General features: G+C 40.2%; 1 protein-coding gene across 1 annotated transcript in view; it reads right to left on the reverse strand.

Moving 5' to 3' along the window:
• Positions 1–527: 527 nt before the first annotated feature.
• Positions 528–19866, reverse strand: part of LOC133746592 (zinc finger protein ZFP2-like) — a 48158-nt gene continuing 28819 nt past the window's right edge. Inside the window, exons 6-8 of the mRNA XM_062174763.1 lie at positions 4922–5048; positions 4584–4676; positions 528–2513 (exon numbers count right to left, since the gene is read on the reverse strand). Coding sequence (XP_062030747.1) covers positions 625–2513; positions 4584–4676; positions 4922–5045 — 2106 coding nt within the window. The 5' untranslated portion in view covers positions 5046–5048 and the 3' untranslated portion in view covers positions 528–624. The remainder of the gene's footprint in view (positions 2514–4583; positions 4677–4921; positions 5049–19866) is intronic.

Below are 19866 nucleotides of genomic sequence, written 5' to 3' on the forward strand. Positions count from 1 at the left end.
GGTCAACAACAGGAGCCACTGTGCACTTGCTCCTCATGTGGGATCTCTGTCCTTAATGTGCTGTACATTGTGATTTAATGCTATAACTAGTACTCAAACAGTATGTTTCACTTTGTGTTTCTATGTGGGTGCAAACTGTTGAAATCTTTATACTGAATTGATCTTCTGTATATAAAGAGAATTGAAAATGAATCTTGATGCAAATGGAGGGGGAGAGGGAGCGGGAGAGGGGAGGGTTGCGGGTGGGAGGGAAGTTATGGGGGGGGGGAAGCCATTGTAATCCATAAGCTGTACACTGGAAATTTATATTCATTAAATAAAAGTTAAAAAAAAAAAAAAGAACTAACTGCAATTCTTCTCAAGTTATTCAAAACAATTGAGAGAGAGGTGATTCTCCCAAATTCTTTCTATGAAGCCAGCATCACCTTCATTCCTAAACCTGAAAAAACTACAACAGAGAAAGTAATTATAGACCAATTTCCCTGGTGAACATACATGCAAAGATCCGCAACAAAATTCTGGCCAACTGAATCTAACAATGCATCAGAAAGATCATCCACCCAGACCAAGTGGGATTTATCCTTGGTATGCAAGGATGGGACCAAAGGCTTTTCCACAGTCATTTCATTTATAAGCTTTCTCCATGGTGTGACTTCTCTGATGCATTTTGAGTTGTGACTTCTGGCCAAAGGTTTTTCCACAGTCATTGCATTCATAAGGCTTATCCCGTGTGTGAATTCTCTGATGCATTTTGAGGTGTGGCTTCTGGCCAAAGGTTTTTCCACAGTCATTGCATTCATAAGGTTTCTCCCCTGTGTGAATTCTCTGATGATTTATGAGGTATGACTTCTGGCCAAAGGTTTTCCCACAGTCACTGCATTCATAAGGTTTCTCCCCTGTGTGAATTCTCTGATGCGTTTTGAGGTTTGACTTCTGGCCAAAGATTTTCCCACAGTCACTGCATTCATAAGGTTTCTCCCCTGTGTGAATTCTCTGATGCTTTGTGAGTGCTGATTTCTGGCTAAAGGCATTTCCACAGTCATTGCATTCATAAGGTTTCTCCCCTGTGTGAATTCTCTGATGCGTTCTGAGGTTTGACTTCTGGCCAAAGGTTTTCCCACAGTCACTGCATTCATAAGGTTTCTCCCCTGTGTGACTTCTCTGATGCTTTCTGAGGTGTGACTTCCGGCCAAAGGCTTTTCCACAGTCATTGCACTCATAAGGCCTCTCCCCTGTGTGACTTCTCTGATGCTTTCTGAGGTGTGACAACTGGCCAAAGGCTTTTCCACAGTCATTGCACTCATAAGGCCTCTCCCCTGTGTGACTTCTCTGATGATTTATGAGGATTGACTTCCGGCCAAAGGCTTTTCCACAGTCATTGCACTCATAAGGCTTATCCCCTGTGTGACTTCTCTGATGAGTTTTGAGTTGTGACTGCTGGCCAAAGGCTTTTCCACAGTCATTGCACTCATAAGGCTTATCCCCTGTGTGAATTCTCTGATGATTTATGAGGTGTGACTCCTGGCCAAAGGCTTTTCCACAGTCATTGCATTCATAAGGCTTCTCCCCTGTGTGACTTCTCTGATGAATTTTGAGTTGTGACTTCTGGCCAAAGGCTTTTCCACAGTCATTGCATTCATAAGGTTTCTCCCCTGTGTGAATTCTCTGATGATTTATGAGGTGTTTCTTCTGGCCAAAAAACTTCCCACAGTCATTACATTTATAAGATTTCAACCCTGTGTGAATTCTCTGATGTCTAATGAGAGCTGACTTCTGGTGAGTGGTTTCTCTACAATCATTACACACATGAGGGTTTTCCACTATATGAGTGCTGTGATGGAGGGGATGGCAGAATTTATTACTGAATGACTTCCCACAAGTTTTACATGCATACGATTTCTTCTCTATATTTGGTCTATGATTCATTCTAACATATGATTGGTAAATGACAGGTTCCTCAGGCCCAATATATTTATAAACGTTCTCTCTTTTGGGACTTTGTTGATGTATACTGAGGTTAGACTTTTTATGGAAATCTTGTAGTATTTGAGTTGTCTTGCCAATAGTGGCAGTTGGCTTATTACAGGTTTCTACCATAAAAAGCTTCTCAGATTCATAGAATATATTCTTCCTTTTGAAGACTTTCCCTTGTCCAATTTGTTCAAGTGCCTGCTCCATGGTCTGAATTTTGTGCTGTTCATTAAGAGGCTCACAGAACTGGAGAGTGTTCCCAGGTACCGTAGTAGCATCAAACTTCTCTCCAGCTTGTAGCTGATCAGGCCCACAATGGGGATACACATTCTGACATATACTACATTCTTCAGGTTTTATTCCTGAATAGTTTCTCTTTTTGATACTCAGTTTTGGAATATGGCTTATACTTAAATTAAGTGTTTTTCTGAATTCAACTCTCTTGGGAGTTAATGTGTTATTATTTTTCATAACATTCTGATTCAGATTTTTCTCCAGACTTTTCTGGTTGGTCTTAATCAGTTCATCCAGTTTCATGGCAACTGAAGTGAGAAAAAAAAATGTCACTAAATCAAATATAATTGCTTCTCCTAGCATACTCATGTAAAAGGAATGAAGTTACTTGTATTTAAGAGGGATAAGATGTTAGGAAAAGTTCTGCATTGGTGCCTCCTCACATAGGGCACCAAAAAGTTAGGAAAAGAGTTGTAGAATAGAGGAGACAGTGTATCAATTTACAGCCAGACCGAATTTATTCAGAGAAAATTAATCCACAGAGGTGGGTGACTAACTGGCTGTGTGTACAAGATGGAGCAGGTGGCAGAAGGCCCCAACTCCCAGGGGCTAGACCTTTATAAGGAGGGCTAAGGCTGGGCATGGGGGTAGGGGGCAGCAGTGGAGGGGAATTCCAGGAACTGGGTGGGGGGTCTTGGGAACCTGGAAAATAATGCAGGGTGGGGTATGAAGGCAATAGGCTGTGAGACCCAACTGAGTTTCAAGGGCAAGGAATACATTCCAAAGTTTATATCCTTTGAGCAATGAGGGAGAATGGCTCAGGCTCATATGCTCATTCCATCATAAAATTTTAACAAAATGATTAGAAGATACATATTTATGAATATACAGGTTTTCTCCATAATACATTAATATATTAAATTGTATCCATAGATTTTCCAATGTTCATCCATGATCCTGTTTACTAACAGAATTTTTTTCAAGTATGATTGAGTGGTTTTTGTGGTAAGATCTCTTAAGTCACTGCTTGAGATGCCTGTATCTCAAAACAGTGCCAGTTTAAGCCGAGGCTACTCTGCTTCCAATACAGCTCTGGGATAATATATACTGGGAAGCAGCAGATAATGGTTCATGTGCTTGGGACCCTGTGATAGAGATGAGTAGGTGAAATTCCAGGCTTCTGGCTTCAGATTAGTCATAACTGTTGCTAGTATTTGGGGAGTTAAATAGAAAATATATTTCTCACTGTTTCTCCCTCTTTCTACTTTCACAAAAATGAATAAGACTTCACAGAATGGACTAATATTTAATAAATATATTCATCTGTAATCTAGAAACCAATTTTTCCCTGTCCATTTTTAAATGTATTTTTATTTATTTATTTATTTGTCAGAGTTAGACAGAGACAGAGACAAAGATCTTCCTTCCATTGGCTCACCCCTCAAATGGCAAATACGGTTGGAACTATGCCAATCCAAAGCCAGGAGCCAGTTGCTTCCTCCTTATCTCCTTTGTAGGTGCAGGGGCCCAAGCATTTGGGCCATCCTCCACTGCCCTCCTGGGCCACAGCAGAAAGCTGGACTGGAAGAGGAGCAACTGGGACTAGAACCCAGGGCCCATATGGGATGCCGGCACTGCAGGGGGAGGATTAACCAAGTGAGCCACAGTGCAAGCCCCTTTTTCAATTTTAGAAAAATTGTGGGTTTTATACTTCTGTGATATTTCAACCATAAATATGGGGACGTTTTACTAGATCATTTCCTTGAAGGTAAAGAGTGAAATGTGTCTATACTCTAAGAAGGATCACATTCATGGGACAAGATTTGAATATGTGGTTGTCTCATGTTCTGTCTTCCCAGGGAAACAGCATTTGTGAAATTTTTCTAATGAAATTCTCTATTTTATCTGCACTCTTACAGTTTCCCCATATTTCTAAGGAAACCTGACATCCTCAGCTTCTTTGAACTGCAACAGTTACAGAAAGTCCCAATATACCACCTTGGCTATACATTCCCACCAGTTTAAATAATTTGTTTCTGCAATCCAGAGTCTGCTCAATTATTGAAAATTGATTTCTAACTCATTGTGCAGACGTCAGCCCTGGTTACCTCCTCTTGTTTCTTTCTATAAACACTCCTCTGTGATAATTTGAGTTTCTGGAGGTTTTTCATCAGTTGTTGATTTTCACATAAAACTTCATTTCCTTGCCTTTACCAGAGATACTGATCTCCATAGATACTGTAGAATGTCTGTGTCTGAATCACAAGACCAGCTGTCTTCAGGAGTAAGACTTGGGAAAAAATCATGGAAAGAACACCAGTCAATATCTGCTGCACTGCTTCTACTTTGGCCTCCCTGCCCGTTATGTGCAGACTGACCTGGAAGGCTCTGATGTAGGCATTCTTCCCCCATCCAGGGCTCTGCTCCTTGCTCCAACTTGAAGATCAAGTCAGGTTTGGTCATGCAGTACCCTATTAATGGAAACAATGTAGACTTTGTGAAATCACTATCTTGGGTTAATTAAAGAAGTACAGCTTGGTCCAGAAGCTATGCAACAAATGTTCCAATTTGAAATCCTTCCCAGGTGGTAGATATTCAGATTCTTCATGGACTCAAATTCTATACCTGTCCCTCATTAAACTTTATGAATAGTGCTCACTTCTTTGTCAAATAGCGAGAAAATGTTACCACTGGGCATGTGAAGAGTGACACTTACCCAGGGAGAACAGGCTGCTGTAGGTCTCCAGCATCACATCCCTGTACAGGATTTTCTGAGCTTGGTTCATGTTCTGCCATTCCTCCCAGGTAAAGTACACAGCCAGGTCTTCAAATGCTATCATCACCTGTGATAAAACACTCCTGGTCAACATGTCAACTCTGTCATATAACAAACAATGGCAGTTGTATATCTTCTACATGGGTATGGAGGAAGAAGAAGCAAGAATGCCATTTCATTTTAGATTGGTTGAGCATTTGGACAGCCTCACAGAAGCATTCAGCAGGGGATCAAACCTATGGTATAAAGGCTGTGAAAAATGCCCAAGCTGGAGGGAAACAGGAATTTCTGTTCACAAAGGCCAGACTATGTCAAGGGTATTTGCACAGTAGGCTGAAAGGGGGACAAAAGTCACTCTGGAATGAGCAATGTTCAGAAGAATGTAGAAGTATTCAGGGAAAAAGACAAGAAACCATCAGGGAAGTTATGAAGGGATTGAACAGTGAAGAATTTCCAGGAAAATACTGTACACAGTCAATGCAATTATGGCAGAGAAAAAAATATTTTAAAAGAGACAGTAGGACTTTAACTTAGTGTTTATGATGCCAGCTCAGATATTCTCTCTACATCAAATTTCCAAAGTTGGATTTCAGTGCCAGCTCTGGTTTCCAGCTCCCGGCTAATGCAGAACAGGGGAAGCAATGGTGATGCCAACCAAGAAGGAGGCCTAGATTCCATTCCTGACTCTTGGCTTCAGTTGTGCCCCATCCCTGCTTGATATGATTATTTAGGCAGTGAAGAAGTACATGGGAGCTCTCTAGCTTTCTCTCACACCATCAACTTCTTTCTCTACCAAGCTCATAAATATTTGAAAATAAGGGAGGAGATTCAAGAAAGAATAGAAAGCAGCTTTGGCTTTTTCTATAATTATTCTACTCATAAACATTTAAAGAACTGAAATAACATTATAACAAATTAAAGTAAAAGCAGTGGAGTTATTTACCCAAGAACAGAACCTGAGAAATTCTGCAGTATAATCTGCATTTGTGACTGAGGGGAATACAGAGAGATTTGTTTGAGAACCTGCAGTAGGCACCAGCATTGTGGTGCAGCAGGTAAGTCTCCACCTGCAATTCAGGCAACCCATGTGAACAAACAATTTGAGTCCTTGGTGCTCCAGTTCCAATTGAGTTCCCTGCTAAAGTGCCTGAAAGAGCAGTGAAAGATGGCCTGAGTATTTGGGCCACTTCCATGGTTATGGGAGACCCAGATAGAGTTCCAGACTCCTGGCTTTGGCCTGGCCAACCATTGTGTCCATTTGTTGAATGAACCAGTAGATGGAAGATATCTCTTTCTCACTACCCATATCTCCCTATCTCTATTACTCTGCCTTTCAAATAAGTTAATAAATCAATCTTGGGGCTGGCACTGTGGCACAGTAGGTTAATGCCCTGGCTTAAAAAACCGGCATCCCATATGAGCACCGTTTTGAGACCCAGCTGCTCTACTTCTGATCCAGCTCTCTGCTATGACCTGGGAAAGCAGTAGAAGAAGGCCCAAATCCTTGGGCCCTTGAACCCATGTGGGAGACCCAGAAGAAGCTCCTGGCTCCTGGCTTTAGATCAGTGCAGCCCAGCCATTGCAACCAATTGGAGAGTGAACTGTTGAATGCAAGATCTCTCTTCTCCCTCTTTCTCTCTGCCTCTCCTCTCTCTGTGTAACTCTGATTTTCAAATAAATAAAAAATAAATCTTTTTAAAAAATCTTAAAACATAAAAGAACCTGCAGTAGATTATTTTCCCGACATCGTCCTAGCTCAGGATCATGTTCATGTCCTCAAACTATTAAGGACTGCATTGCTCTAACAATTAAAAATAAATGCAACTGATTTGTGTTTTAGCCCTAGGTAACTCTTTCCCTTGCAGAATGTTAAGTGTTTACTTCCAGGGTGGCACTAAAACACTGCCCACTACATCATCTGTATAACACTAAAGACTCTATTGGACATCATGACCCCAAAATTTAGAATATTGTCCTTGAAGCTTCAACTGAAATCATATAACAAATATATATTTTGCTATGGCAACAGAAAGGTGAGTGACAAAACTGCCTTATCTTGGATAACTGCAATGCTTCATAGCCATGACACATTCACCATTCATCTTGTTTTTATATATTCCCTGAGAATAAAATTCCTCTTCCTTTATCCATTTCCATTAATAAATTATTATTAATCTAAAAAGAAAACTGACAGCAAGTTGGGGAATAAAAAAACCACTTACAGGGGCCAGTGTGATCGCCCAGTGGGTTAAAGCCCCAGCCCGCAGAGCCAGCATCCCATGTGAGTGCCAGTTTGAGTCCCAGCTTCTCTACCTCAGATACAGCTCCTGCTAATATGACTGGGAAAGTACTGGAGGATGACTCAAGTGCATGGACCCCTGCAACTATGTGGGAAACACAGAAGAATCTCCTGCCTCTTGGGTTTAGATTGTCTCAGCTCTGACCATTGTGGCCTTTTGGGGAATGAACCAGCAGATAAAAGATTCTCTCTGTCTCTCTCTTGCTCTCTTTCTCTATCACTCTCTGTGACTCTGTCTTTCAAATGTATAAAATAAATATGTTTTAAAAAGCACACAATTTGCAGGTGATGTATTAATTTTCTTTGCTTTTTGAAATATCAGGAGGTGCCCTGAACCATACCTGGAAGAAAACGTGAATGCAAGGATTTAAAAGAAAATTTCTCATCTTTCCTTCTACATTACACTGTAGAAAAAGGAATGGTAAAATGAATAAAGAATCTTGAATATATAAATAGAGAAAATGTCAACTTCACCATGGAGGAATAAACGTTTAAACATGGAAATATATAGGCAAGTGCCCCCACCTCTATTAAGTGGCAGAGATTAACCAGAAGTTATCATTGCTTTAATGAAAGCATTGCCAAAATTTTATTAAATGACAATGTAACAACAAAAAACAATAAAACTTAGTTATTGTTCAAATAAACTATGTTCAGTAAAATTTACACTAATGAAAGTTATTTTGGGGACTGGCACTGTGGCTTAAAAGGTAAAGCAGCTGCCTGTATCCCATATGGGTGCAAGTTCAAATCCCAGCTGTTCTACTTCAGTTCCAGTTCTCTGCTATGGCCTGGGTAAACAGTAAAAGTTGGCCCAAGTCCTTTGGCCTCTGCACCTGCTTGGGAGACCTGGAAGAAGCTCTTGGATCCTGGCTTTGGATTGGTGCAGCTCTGGCCATTGTGGCCAGTTGGAGAGTAAATCAGCAAATGGAAGACATCTCTCTCTCTGCAAACGGGATTGTCACAGAGTATCCAAACTTCCACATTTTTGCAAACTAGGTCTTGTATAAAGTTCTGTAACCTTGAAAGAGTAGTGCAAGGCAGGCTACACAATGCAGGAAAACAGAAATTTTACTAGAAGATGATATACCATGAAACCCCAAAATTGCAATTGCCACATAGTGTAAGTCAGCCTGCACACACCTCACGAGGATTTCTCAGGGAATGCAGGGACATTTCACTAGTAGCACTAATCTTACAGATAGGTAAATAGTGACAGAGGTGCAATAGACATTCACCCACACACATTTCATCCCAAATGGCCTGAACCCCCAGCTCCATCCCATTGCCGTCTTGGATGAGACAGACTTTCTACAGAATTTTTAGAACTGTACTCTGTACACCTGGAGACGCATTGGTCTTCTTTCAGTGCACCAATTTCTGACCAAAAAAATCCTTAAAATCTCAACCTTATTCACCTTTTCTCCAGTCTTCTTTCAGTGCAGCATTTTCTGACAAAAAATTCCTTAAAATTTCAACTTTCTAAAATATGTTAATAAAAATTCACCCTTTCTCCAGCTCCAGAACTGAGGCTGTGCCACTGGTGTCTCTTCCTCGACCAGCCAAGATCTACAGGGTGCACCTGAATACCTGACTTAACACCTCAGATCTATGGCTGTCACCTATGCCACCAAGAGACAGACACCTGTCCTGCTCTCCAAGGTTCCTTTCACCCTCACACTAACACCCACAGACACAGAAACCAACCACACAGCTCTTGAGCATATGAGGAAAGCCCCAGGGGTCAGGAATTCTGTGAAGATGGTGGGAGTGGTTGGAATGGCACATGCTGAGAAGGAGGCCAGAGGAGATTTCCCATGGTCCTGACCTGCTGACATCATGGGCAGATGACGCTAGATTCCCAGATACCAATGCATGCCTGCATTAGGAAGAAATGAAGATGATCCATATATCAGCTGGAAAATCAGCCTCCTGGGACACAGAGGGGATATACCAGAACTTTCCTGACCACATGAGATACCCACATAATTATCCAATTCCTCAGTAATTCTTGGTTTGACATATTTACATCTGAAAGAAACATAGTATAAGTGGAGAAATTCAAATATGGAAAGAATTCTTGGCAATTGTCATTAAATTTATTGTTATTTTTAAATCTCATAATTAAAATATGGTTCTAAAAACCTCACATATTTTTTATGACTTATTTTATCTATTTGAAAGACAGAGATGCAGAGAGAGGTAGAGCAAGAGAGAGAGTTCTTCCACCTGCTAATTCACCCCCCAAATGGCTGCAACAACCAGAGCTGAGCTATCCAAAGCCAGGAATGGAAACTTCTACTTGGTCTCCTGTGCAGCTGCAGGGGCCCATGGACATGAGCCATCTTCCACTGCTTTCCCAGGCCATACCAGAGAGCTGGTTCAGAAGTGGAGCAGCTGGGATTGGAATCAGGGCCAATATGGGATGCCAGCACTGCAGGCCAGGGCTTTTACCTGCTGCACCAAAGCACCAGCCCCCTAAATATATACTTCTTACAGATACTCAGGAAAAGACTCCAAGAATTTTTTTAACTTAAAATATTCGAAGAAACTAATGTTCCTCAACAACCCATTTTTAATCTTTTAAAATGATGCTTGATCTTACCTACTAAAACATTTTTTCACCCATCAATGCATCATATTTTGCAGTGAGGAAAATTATTTGAATCTATTCAGTGTATTAAAATGGCTGGAAATTGGGGTGAGTGCCTTCTAAAATGTTCATGAATAATTGAAATTGCACTACCTGGTAATTCTTTACCCAAAAGTTCCTGAAATTCATCTATGAATCACTCCATTTAGTTAAGTATTTAACAAAACTTTATTTTTTTGAGATCTGAACTTAATTTGTGGTTTCTCCCACAAATTAGGCCCAGAGACAGATAAAGGGATGCCATGGACTTCCTGCTTTTACTCCTTTTCCTGTATAAGTGAGAATGGACATGAAATTATGATTTGAGTGGTAGTGTCATGGGGCACTGACTTTTGGCCCACAGCTATTGGTCAATTTTTACTAGATATAATGTCTGAATTGTGCTGTTCAAATTCCTGTATCATCTCTGAGCTGGTAATTACCTTTCAGTGACTTTATTCTGCAACTCGAGGGAGGTCAGTCTTCCTTATTTTTTATTTTTAAATATTTACAGGATTTCTTTATTTATCTGAGAGTAAGAGTTATAGATAGGGAGAAGCATTGACAGAGATGCCTTCCACCCACTGGTTCACTCCCAGCTGGCCGCAATGGCCAGAGCTGGGCTTGACCTGCTATATCACAGCAGCAATCTCAGTAAAGCTTTTTAAAAATCTAAAGAAGGAAAATGTAAAATGCATAAATTATAGTTGTCTGCATGTATACATTTCTGAAAAGTACACAATTTGATCCTATTGAAAATCTAAAATTCATTTTTAAATTATATAATTGAAAAAGATAAAAAAGATGTTCTGTCTTATGTCTCTACAGCATAAGATATAAATCAACTTTCCCAGGTTCTATATGCATTTATTAACAAAGTTTCATAGATGTAATCAGTAGAGTGGCTCCAATAAGTCTTAACCAGGGGTGCAACTAAATTTAACAAGAGTACTCAATAGGAATTTTAGAAGAATTTCAAAATATGTATCAGAAGAAAAATAAGTACTTTACTTGGTACTATACTATTGTCTAAATTTCCAGTTGTCAGATGTACTAAAAAAAATCCCAGAAGTGGCAAAGTTAGTCCAACATGATGCGTAATAAAATAAAGTTTTTAAGTTACAATTTGGCTAGAGAAAATGAGAATTTGCAGATCCCAGATTAAAATAACCAAGAAGGACCAATAAAAGAAAACTCAATGTCTTCATATACTAACATTTACTACCTCAGATTTATTTAACAGAAAGGTGATTATTCAAGCTATACCCCATTAGGTAGCCCAATTATACCTGCTAAATCCAGTAAAAAAATAGCACCTCATGATAGATTACTAAAATCATATTGCTATATGCCATCCACCATGTCCACTGTACCTTATAGCTAATGTTAACATATCTGATGCATCTCAATAGATAAATGCTGTGTCTTAACCAAGTATGGCAAATGTGTTTTGTTCAAAGTTTTTCCAAAAGCCCCTCAGTCTCAGTTTGCCTTCACCTTGAAAAGACACTTCTGAGGTATACAAATCAGTCCAGCTTCTTTGGGCCTCCCTCCAATGAAAGGGGCTAAAATCCATCAAAATAAACTCTAGGCACTGTCCTTGTGTTCTCAGTGACTTTTTCCCTCTAGGGGCTCACAAACCTAAATTCTCTAGATCACCTGTGATGTCCATTAGTTGTCAAAGACTATGGTGCAAGTAATTTCGCCTCTTGGAACCTTGTTATTAACTGTGCTGTATGAGAAATGAAGTCTCCTACACAACTTGTGCTTACGATTCTCCAAACTATGTTGTCTGCTAGGACTTTGGCCATGAATATAGGACAGTAAAACCTGAGCATGGTTACTGAGGTGTCCTTAATTAATGATAGACTGTGGTCAGCACTGTGGTGCAGTGGTGTAATCCTTTACCTGCAGTGCCAGCACCCAATATGTGCACCAGTTCTAGTCCCCATTTCTCCTCTTCCCATGCAGCTCTCTGCAGTAGCCTGGGAAAGCAGTAGAAGATGGTCCAAGTGCTTCGGTCCCTGCAAAAATGTGGGAGACCTGGAAGCTCCTAGCTTGGATTGGCCCAACTCTAGCCATTGCAGTCATTAGGGGAGTAAACGAGCATATGGAAGACCTTTCTCTCTGTCTCTTTCTCTCACTATCTGTAACTACACCTGTCAAATAAATAAATAAAATCTGTGTGTATGTATGTGTGTGTATATATATATATATATGTATATGTATATATGTCTATGTGTGTATATATATATATATATATATATATATATATATATATAAAAGGAACCAAAACATGGCATTCTCCATTTGGCAAAAGGGACAGGCTCCAATATCTACTCTCTATGTCAGTATGTCAGTATAATGCAGGAGGTTACCCCTCTACCAAACAAGAAAAGCTATTTAAGTTCAGCTGGACACCATTCTGCTGACTATTGACCTTATTTACTGTTAGTCTGGATGCTTTCATTGGTTGCAATCCAGAGACCCAATTTTCCCATAGATGTTAACATCAGCAAACATGAAAATTTGGTAAGAAAAGCTTAAACTGAGAGTTATTATTGATAACTATTTTAACAAAATTTCTCAGAACCCATCAGGTCCAAACCTTGGACGATTGGAAGCTGTTGTACTTGGCCCACCCATAATCAAAATGGATTCCAAATTCTTTAACTGCAAGGAGAGTATCATAGACATTAATGCTCCAAACTGATCCAGTTCCCTGCTAATGTGTCTGGAAAAGCAGCACAGGATGACTCAAACATTGGGGCTCCTGTACCCGTGTAAGAGACTGAAAGAAGCCCCTGGCTCCTGACATCAGTCTGGCCTAGCCACAGTCATTGCAGTCATTTGAGGAGGAAGATCAATCTCTCCCACTCTCTCTTTGTAGTGCTGCCTTTCAAATATATAAATAAATCTTTAAAAAAGTAGATCACTTCAATCAATCTGCCATTGCTCAGTCACGACGACTTTTACTACCTGAAGTTCTTTTTCAAAAGATTTATTTATTCAAAAGGCAGAAAGAGGAGCTGGTGGTGTAGTGCAGTGGACAAAGCTGCTATCTGTTACACTGGCAATCCTGTATGTGCACCAGTTCAAGTAACAGCTATTCCACTTCTGATCCAGCTCCCTGCCAATGGACTGAAAAAACAGTGGAAGATGGGCCAAGTGCCGGGCTGCTGCCACACACATTGGAGGAGAAGCTCCTGGCTTCAACCTGGCCACACTCTGGCTATTGAAGTCATCTTAAAAATGAAACAGGTAATGTTAGATTTCTGTCTCTCCCTTTCTCTGTAACTCAAATAAATAATTAAATATTTTAATATGATAAAAAAGGCAGAGACAAAGAAAGAGGGAAAGAGAAGCAGAGAGATCTCCCATCTGCTGGTTCACTTTCTACATGGCTACAACAACTATGCAAGACCAGGTTCTCAAGTCCCCATTTAGGTTACAGTTCTCCAAATTAGATGACAGGAATCAAAGGATTTGAGCCATCATCCATTGCTTCCTGGGGATATTAACATGAAACTGATTTGGAAGTGGAATACCCAAAACTCAGATTAGCACTGCAATATAGGATGTGGGCATCTGTTGTGATGGCTAACAAATTGGAAAACCTAGAGGAAAAAAATGAACAGATTCCTGGACATACACAATATACCAAAATTGAGTCATAAAGACACATAGAAAAGCTAAATAAATCAAAAACCAAGACAGAGATTGGATGAGTAATAAAGACCCTCCCAACAAAGAAAAGTCCAGGATCAGACAGCCTCATTATTGAATTCTTCCAGACTTTTAAAGAAGAACTGATTCCATTTCTTTTCAAACTATTCAAAACAATTGAAAGAGAGACAATCCTCTCAAACTCCTTCTATTAAGCCTGCATCACCTTGATTCTTAAACTAGAAAAAGATACAGTGGAAAAAGAAAACTATAGAAAAATATCCCTGATGAGGGCCGGTGTCATGGCACACTGGGTTGATCCTCCACCTGCAGATCTGGCATCCCATGTGGGTGCTGGTTCTGGTCCCAGTTGCTCCTCTTGCAGTCCAGCTCTATGCTCTGGCAGGGAGGGCAGTGGAGGATGGCCCAAGTGCCTGGGCCCCTACACCTGCATGAGAGACCAGGAAGAGGCATCTGGCTCCTGACTTCAGGTCAGAACAGATCCGGCCATTGCGGCCATTTGGTGAGTGAGGCAGTGAAGAGAGGATCTTTCTCCCTGTCTCTCTCTCTCACTTTCTGTAACTCTACCTGTAAGTAGAGTTAAAATTTTTTAAAAAAGAAAGAAACATATCTGTGATGAACATAGATGCAAAAATCCTCATAAAAGAAATACGTAATTGAGTCCAAATGACCACAATGCCTGGAGCTGGGCTGATCTGATGCAAGGAGCCAGGAGTTTCTCCAGGGTTTCCCACATGAGCGCAGGGGCCAAAGTACTTGAACCATTTTCCACTGACTTCCCTGCCCATTCGCAGAGAGCTGGATCATTAGAGCAGCACCCAGGATACAAACTGATGCCAATGTGATATGCCAGTGTGGATGGCAGAGGCTCAATCTAGTATACCACAGCACTAGCCCCCCAAAAGCAATCACAGATTCAATATGATCCCAATCAAAATACCAACAACATCCTTCTGAGATCTAGAGAAAATAATGTTAAAATTTGTATGGAAATGGAAGAGACCCCAAATAGTTAAAGGAATCTTAAACAACAAAAACAAAGTTGGAAGCCTCATAATACCAAAATTCAAGACCTATTACAAGACAGTTATAATCAAAACAGCCTGGTACTGGCACCAAAAAGTCATGTGGATGAATGAAGCAGAGTAGAATCCCCAAAAATTAATCCACAAATCTACAACCAACTAATTTGTGACAAATGATCTAAAAGAAATCCCTGGACAAAGAACAGTCTTCAAAAATGGTGCTGGGAAAATTTGACCTTCTCATGCAGAAAAATGAAACAAGATCTCTACCTTACAACTTATACAAAAATACAGTGTAAATGGATCAATGATCTAAATCTATGATGTGATACCATCAAATTCCTAGAGGGAAACATCAGGGAAACTCTGCAAGATACTGGCATCGGCAAAGCCTTCTTCGAAAAGGCTCCAGGAAGCACAATCAATAAAGGTATAAATACTCAAATGGGATTACATCAAGCTAAGAACCTTCTGAACCGCAAAGTAAACATTCAACAAGAAGAAGCACCTGTCAGAATGGAAGAAAATATTTGCAAACTAGGCAACTGAAAAAGTAAAATATCCAGAATCTAGAAAGAGCTCAAAAAACTCAACAACAAAACAAACAATCCAGTCAAGAAATGGGCAAAGGATATAAATCGGCATTTTTCCAAGGATGGATTTCAAGTAGCAAGCAGACACATGAAAAACATGCTCAGGAACAATAGCCATCAGAGAACTGCAAATAAAAGCCACAATGACCTTTTGCCTCACCCAGTTAGAATGGCTCTCAGACAGAAACCAAAAGTCAGGAGATGGAGGGTTTTGTGTAGCAGGTTAAGCTGCTGCCTGCAGTGCTAGAACCCCACATGAATGCGATTTTGAGTTCAGGCTGCTCCACTTCTGATCCAACTCCCTGCTAATGTGCTTGGGAAGTCAGCAGAAGATGGCCCAAGTACCTGGGCCCCTGCACCCACTTGGGTGACCAGGGAGATGCTTCTAGCTCTGGCTTCAGATTGGACCAGCACCACCTGTTGGGTCATATGGAGAATAAACTAGCAGATAAAATATTTATGTCTCTATGCCTCTGCCTCTCCCTCTCTGTAACTCCACCTTTCAAATAAAGAATTCTTTTGAAAAAGTCAATAAACAATAAAGGCTGGTGGAGAGGTAGAGAAAAAGGTACCCTAACCCACTGTTGGTGGGAATGAAGCTAGTACAGCCATTATGGAAGGCAGTATAAAAGTTCCTCAGACATCTGAAAACAGATATACCATATGATCCTGCCATCCCACTCCTGGGAATTTATCCAAATGAAATGAAATAGAATATGCATATGCACGAGTTATCTGTACCCTCATGTTTATAACAGCTCAATTCACAATAGTTAACATGGAATCAACCCAGATGTCCATCAACTGGTGATTGGAAAAAGAATATGAGCTATATATACAGTCTAAAATACTATTCAGCCATAATTGAGGATGAAATCCTATCTTTTGTAACTAAATGGATGCAACTGGAAACAATTATGCTTTGTGAAAGAAGCCAGTCCCCACAAGACAAATACCATATGTTTTCTCTGATTGGTGGTAATTAATATATAGACAACAAAATGTAGCATGAGTTAAATTAACATTTTGAGATTTGGTTATTGCTCACAGAACTTTTCTGTACTCTTTGATAGAGTATCGAAAATATACTCATTGATATTTCTGCTACTACTTGAATTCTTTATTTTGTAGAGGGTTAAAGCTTGTGATTCTAAAATAAAATCAAAGCATGCAGTTGTAAAAATTGAAAGAAAATAAAACAAGAAGGAGGGAATTGGAAGTATGAGACAAAGGGAAGATAGGGTAGGATGTATCAGTTTGCTCTTAAATCTGTATATATAAATTACATGAAATTTGTTCACTTAATATGAGTTTTAAAACATAAACTTAACACTAGAAGAAAAAGACCTGAGATCAGTGTTTTCTGGATCACCACTAATAAAATTTAGTCTTCATTTATGTCTAATCATATTTGATTTTTATTTTATAAGAAAATTAACATTACCATTCTTAACAAGCCCATCCTGAATCATCCATATCTATCAGTTCCCACTATGCTAATTTCTCATGAACTTAAATCCATATCATCTTAAAAAGATGCAATGTGGGGCTGGTGCTGTGGCATAGCAGGTAAAGCTGCTGCCTACAGTGCTGACAACCCATATTGGTGCTAGTTCAAGTCCCGGCTGCTCCACTTCTGAACCAGCTCTCTGCTATCGCCTGGGAAAGCAGTAGAAGATGGCCCAAGTCCTTGGGGCCCAGCACACATGTGGGAGACCCAGAAGAAGTTCCTGGGTCCTGGCTTCAGATCGACGCAGACCAGCCATTGTGGCCAACTGGGCCACAATCAGCAGATGGAAGACCTCTCTGTCTCTGTCTCTCTGTACCACTCCTCTATTTGTGCAACTCTGACTTTCAAATAAATAAATCTTTTTTTTTTTTTTTGACAGGCAGAGTGGACAGTAGAGGGAGACAGAGAGAAAGGTCTTCCTTTTTGCCGTTGGTTCACCCTCCAATGGCTGCCGCGGTAGGCGTGCTGCGGCCAGCGCACCGTGCTGTTCCAAAGGCAGGAGCCAGGTGCTTCTCCTGGTCTCCCATGGGGTGCAGGGCCCAAGCACTTGGGCCATCCTCCACTGCACTCCTGGGCCATAGCAGAGAGCTGGCCTGGAAGAGGGGCAACTGGGACAGGATCGGTGCCCCGACTGGGACTAGAACCCGGTGTGCCGGCGCCGCAAGGCAGAGGATTAGCCTATTGAGCCATGGTGCCGGCCTAAATAAATCTTTTTTAAAAAAACCTGATTCATGTTATTATTTATGTCTTTTAGAGGCTTTGCAGATGTTGATTATGTGAGCCATGAAAATGCATAAAATGCAAATCCTAGAATAGGCAATTCCATGTTCACTAAACTGGTAAAATCCAGTGCATGTGTTGAAAAAAATACACTAGTTTAACAATTGTTAACAATTGTTAAGTCAGCAACAGGAGTCACTGTGTACTTACACCCCATGTGGGATCTGTCCCTAATGTGTCGTCTAAAGCCAAGTGATGCTATGACTGGTACTGAAACAGTATTTTTATACTTTGTGTTTCTGTGTGGGCGCAGACTGATGAGGTCTTTGCTAAGTATATACTGAAGTGATCTTCTGTATATAAAGAGAATTGGAAATGAAAAAAAAAAAAAAAACAACCTGGTGTTAAAATGGAAATGGCATAGAAAATTAATTAATTTGGAAAAAAATTATGTAGGATCTCTGTCTTTAATGTGCTGTACATTGCTATTTAATGCTATAATTAGTAATCCAATGGTAGTTTTTTCACTTGATGTTGCTATATGGGCAAAATGTTGAAATCTTTACCTAATATATACTAAACTGATCTTCTGTATACAAAGAGAATTGAAAATGAATCTTTACATGAATGGAAGGGGAAAGGGAGCGGGAAAGGGGAGGGTTGCGGGCGGGAGGGAAGTTATGGGAGGGGGGAAGCCATTGTAACCCATAAGCTATACTTTGGAAATTTATATTCATTAAATAAAAGTTTAATAAAAAAAAAAAGAAAAAAATACACTAGCAATAAATTTGAAAAACTGTTAAGTATTATAAGTGGCTGTCAAAGCGCTAAAAACCTGACAATGACTCATTATGTCATTAATTTAATACATAATGCTGAGAAAAGCAGAAGTATTTGTTAAAACTTCTGCTAAAATGCACTAGATTTATAATATTTGAATGCATCTTTCTTATATGTAATGTAGTCCTGTGCTACTTTAGAGTATCAGAAATTTAAAATGATGGACTGGTGCTGTGGTGCAGCAGGTTAACACCATGGCCTGAAGTGCCAGTATCCCATATGGGGGCCAATTCAATACCCAGCTACTCCACTTCTGATCCTGCTCTCTGCTATGGCCTAGGAAAGTAGTAGAAGACGGCCCAAGTCCTTGTGCCCCTGCACCCATGTGGGAGATCCAGAACTAGCTCCTTGTTCCTGGCTTCAGAACAGCACAGCTCCAGCAGTTGCAACCAATTAGGGAGTAAACATAAGATGGAAGACCTCTCTCTCTGGCTCTCCTCCCTCTTTGTAACTCTGACTTTCAAATAAATAAATCTTTAAAAATTAAGAAATGTAAAATGTGAAAGGTTTTTAAAAATGTATTTATTTATTGTGAGGCAGAGTTACAGATATAGAGAGGAAGTGAAAGAGAGGTCTTCTATCCACTGGTTCACCCCCAAATGGCCAGAAGGGCTGGAGCTGGGCCAATCTGAAGCCGGTGCCAGAAGCCAGGAATCAGCAGCTTCCTCCAGGTCTCCCACATGAGTGCAGGGGCCCAAGCATTGATATCATATTCCACTGCTTTCCTAGGCCATTAGCAAAGAGCTGGATTGGAAGTGCAGAAGCAGGGACTCAAACTAGTGCCCATATGGGATGCTGGTACTGCAGGTGGAGGCTTAACCTACTATGCCACAGAGTGGGCCCAATGAATGGTTTTAGGAAGACACCTTTCATGTGGAATAGGCTGCAATATTGTAAGGTAAGGTTTAGCTTTTATTTCTCACACATCAGCATTCATCTTTTAGCAACTATAAATATTGAATATCATACATATATACATAAATATAGGTAACTGAAGATTTTGTTGTCATTCTTTCTAATCTTCTTTTCAATGTCTGCTTATAGGCCATCTTATGGATTATTATATTGATGTTACCTGTACACAACCAACAGACATTTCCACTGTAGAATGCGTTTATATGTACAGGTATTTTTGTTTGTGTGTACATGAATGCACATTGTATGGAGATAGCACTGACAATAATACTGTGAGAAATCCTAACGCTGATTTCAAACTTTCTGTCCTCCCTAGAAATGGCTGTCATTGTAGCAGACCACAGGGCCCCTTTTGATGTTATGGACTGAAATGTGCCTCCCTAAAGCTCAAACACTGAAGTGCTAACCACCAACATGACTCTACCTCAAGAAAGTGCTTTTAAGCAGGTCAAATGATATATGTGTCTGTCTCATTGGGAGAAAGGCTTCTGGAAAAATTGAGCCTTTTAGGACCTTAATCTTATATTTTCAACCTCCACAACTCTGAGAAGTAAAATCCCATGATTTAAACCATATTCTCTGTGGTATTTTCTTAGCAAATTAATACATCCTCATTTCTGCCAACATTTCATGCAGTCATCTAGAAGGTTCTCATGTTTGGCAG

This window comes from Lepus europaeus, chromosome 18 (genome assembly GCF_033115175.1).
Source record: "Lepus europaeus isolate LE1 chromosome 18, mLepTim1.pri, whole genome shotgun sequence".
Classification (NCBI taxonomy): Eukaryota; Metazoa; Chordata; class Mammalia; order Lagomorpha; family Leporidae; genus Lepus; species Lepus europaeus.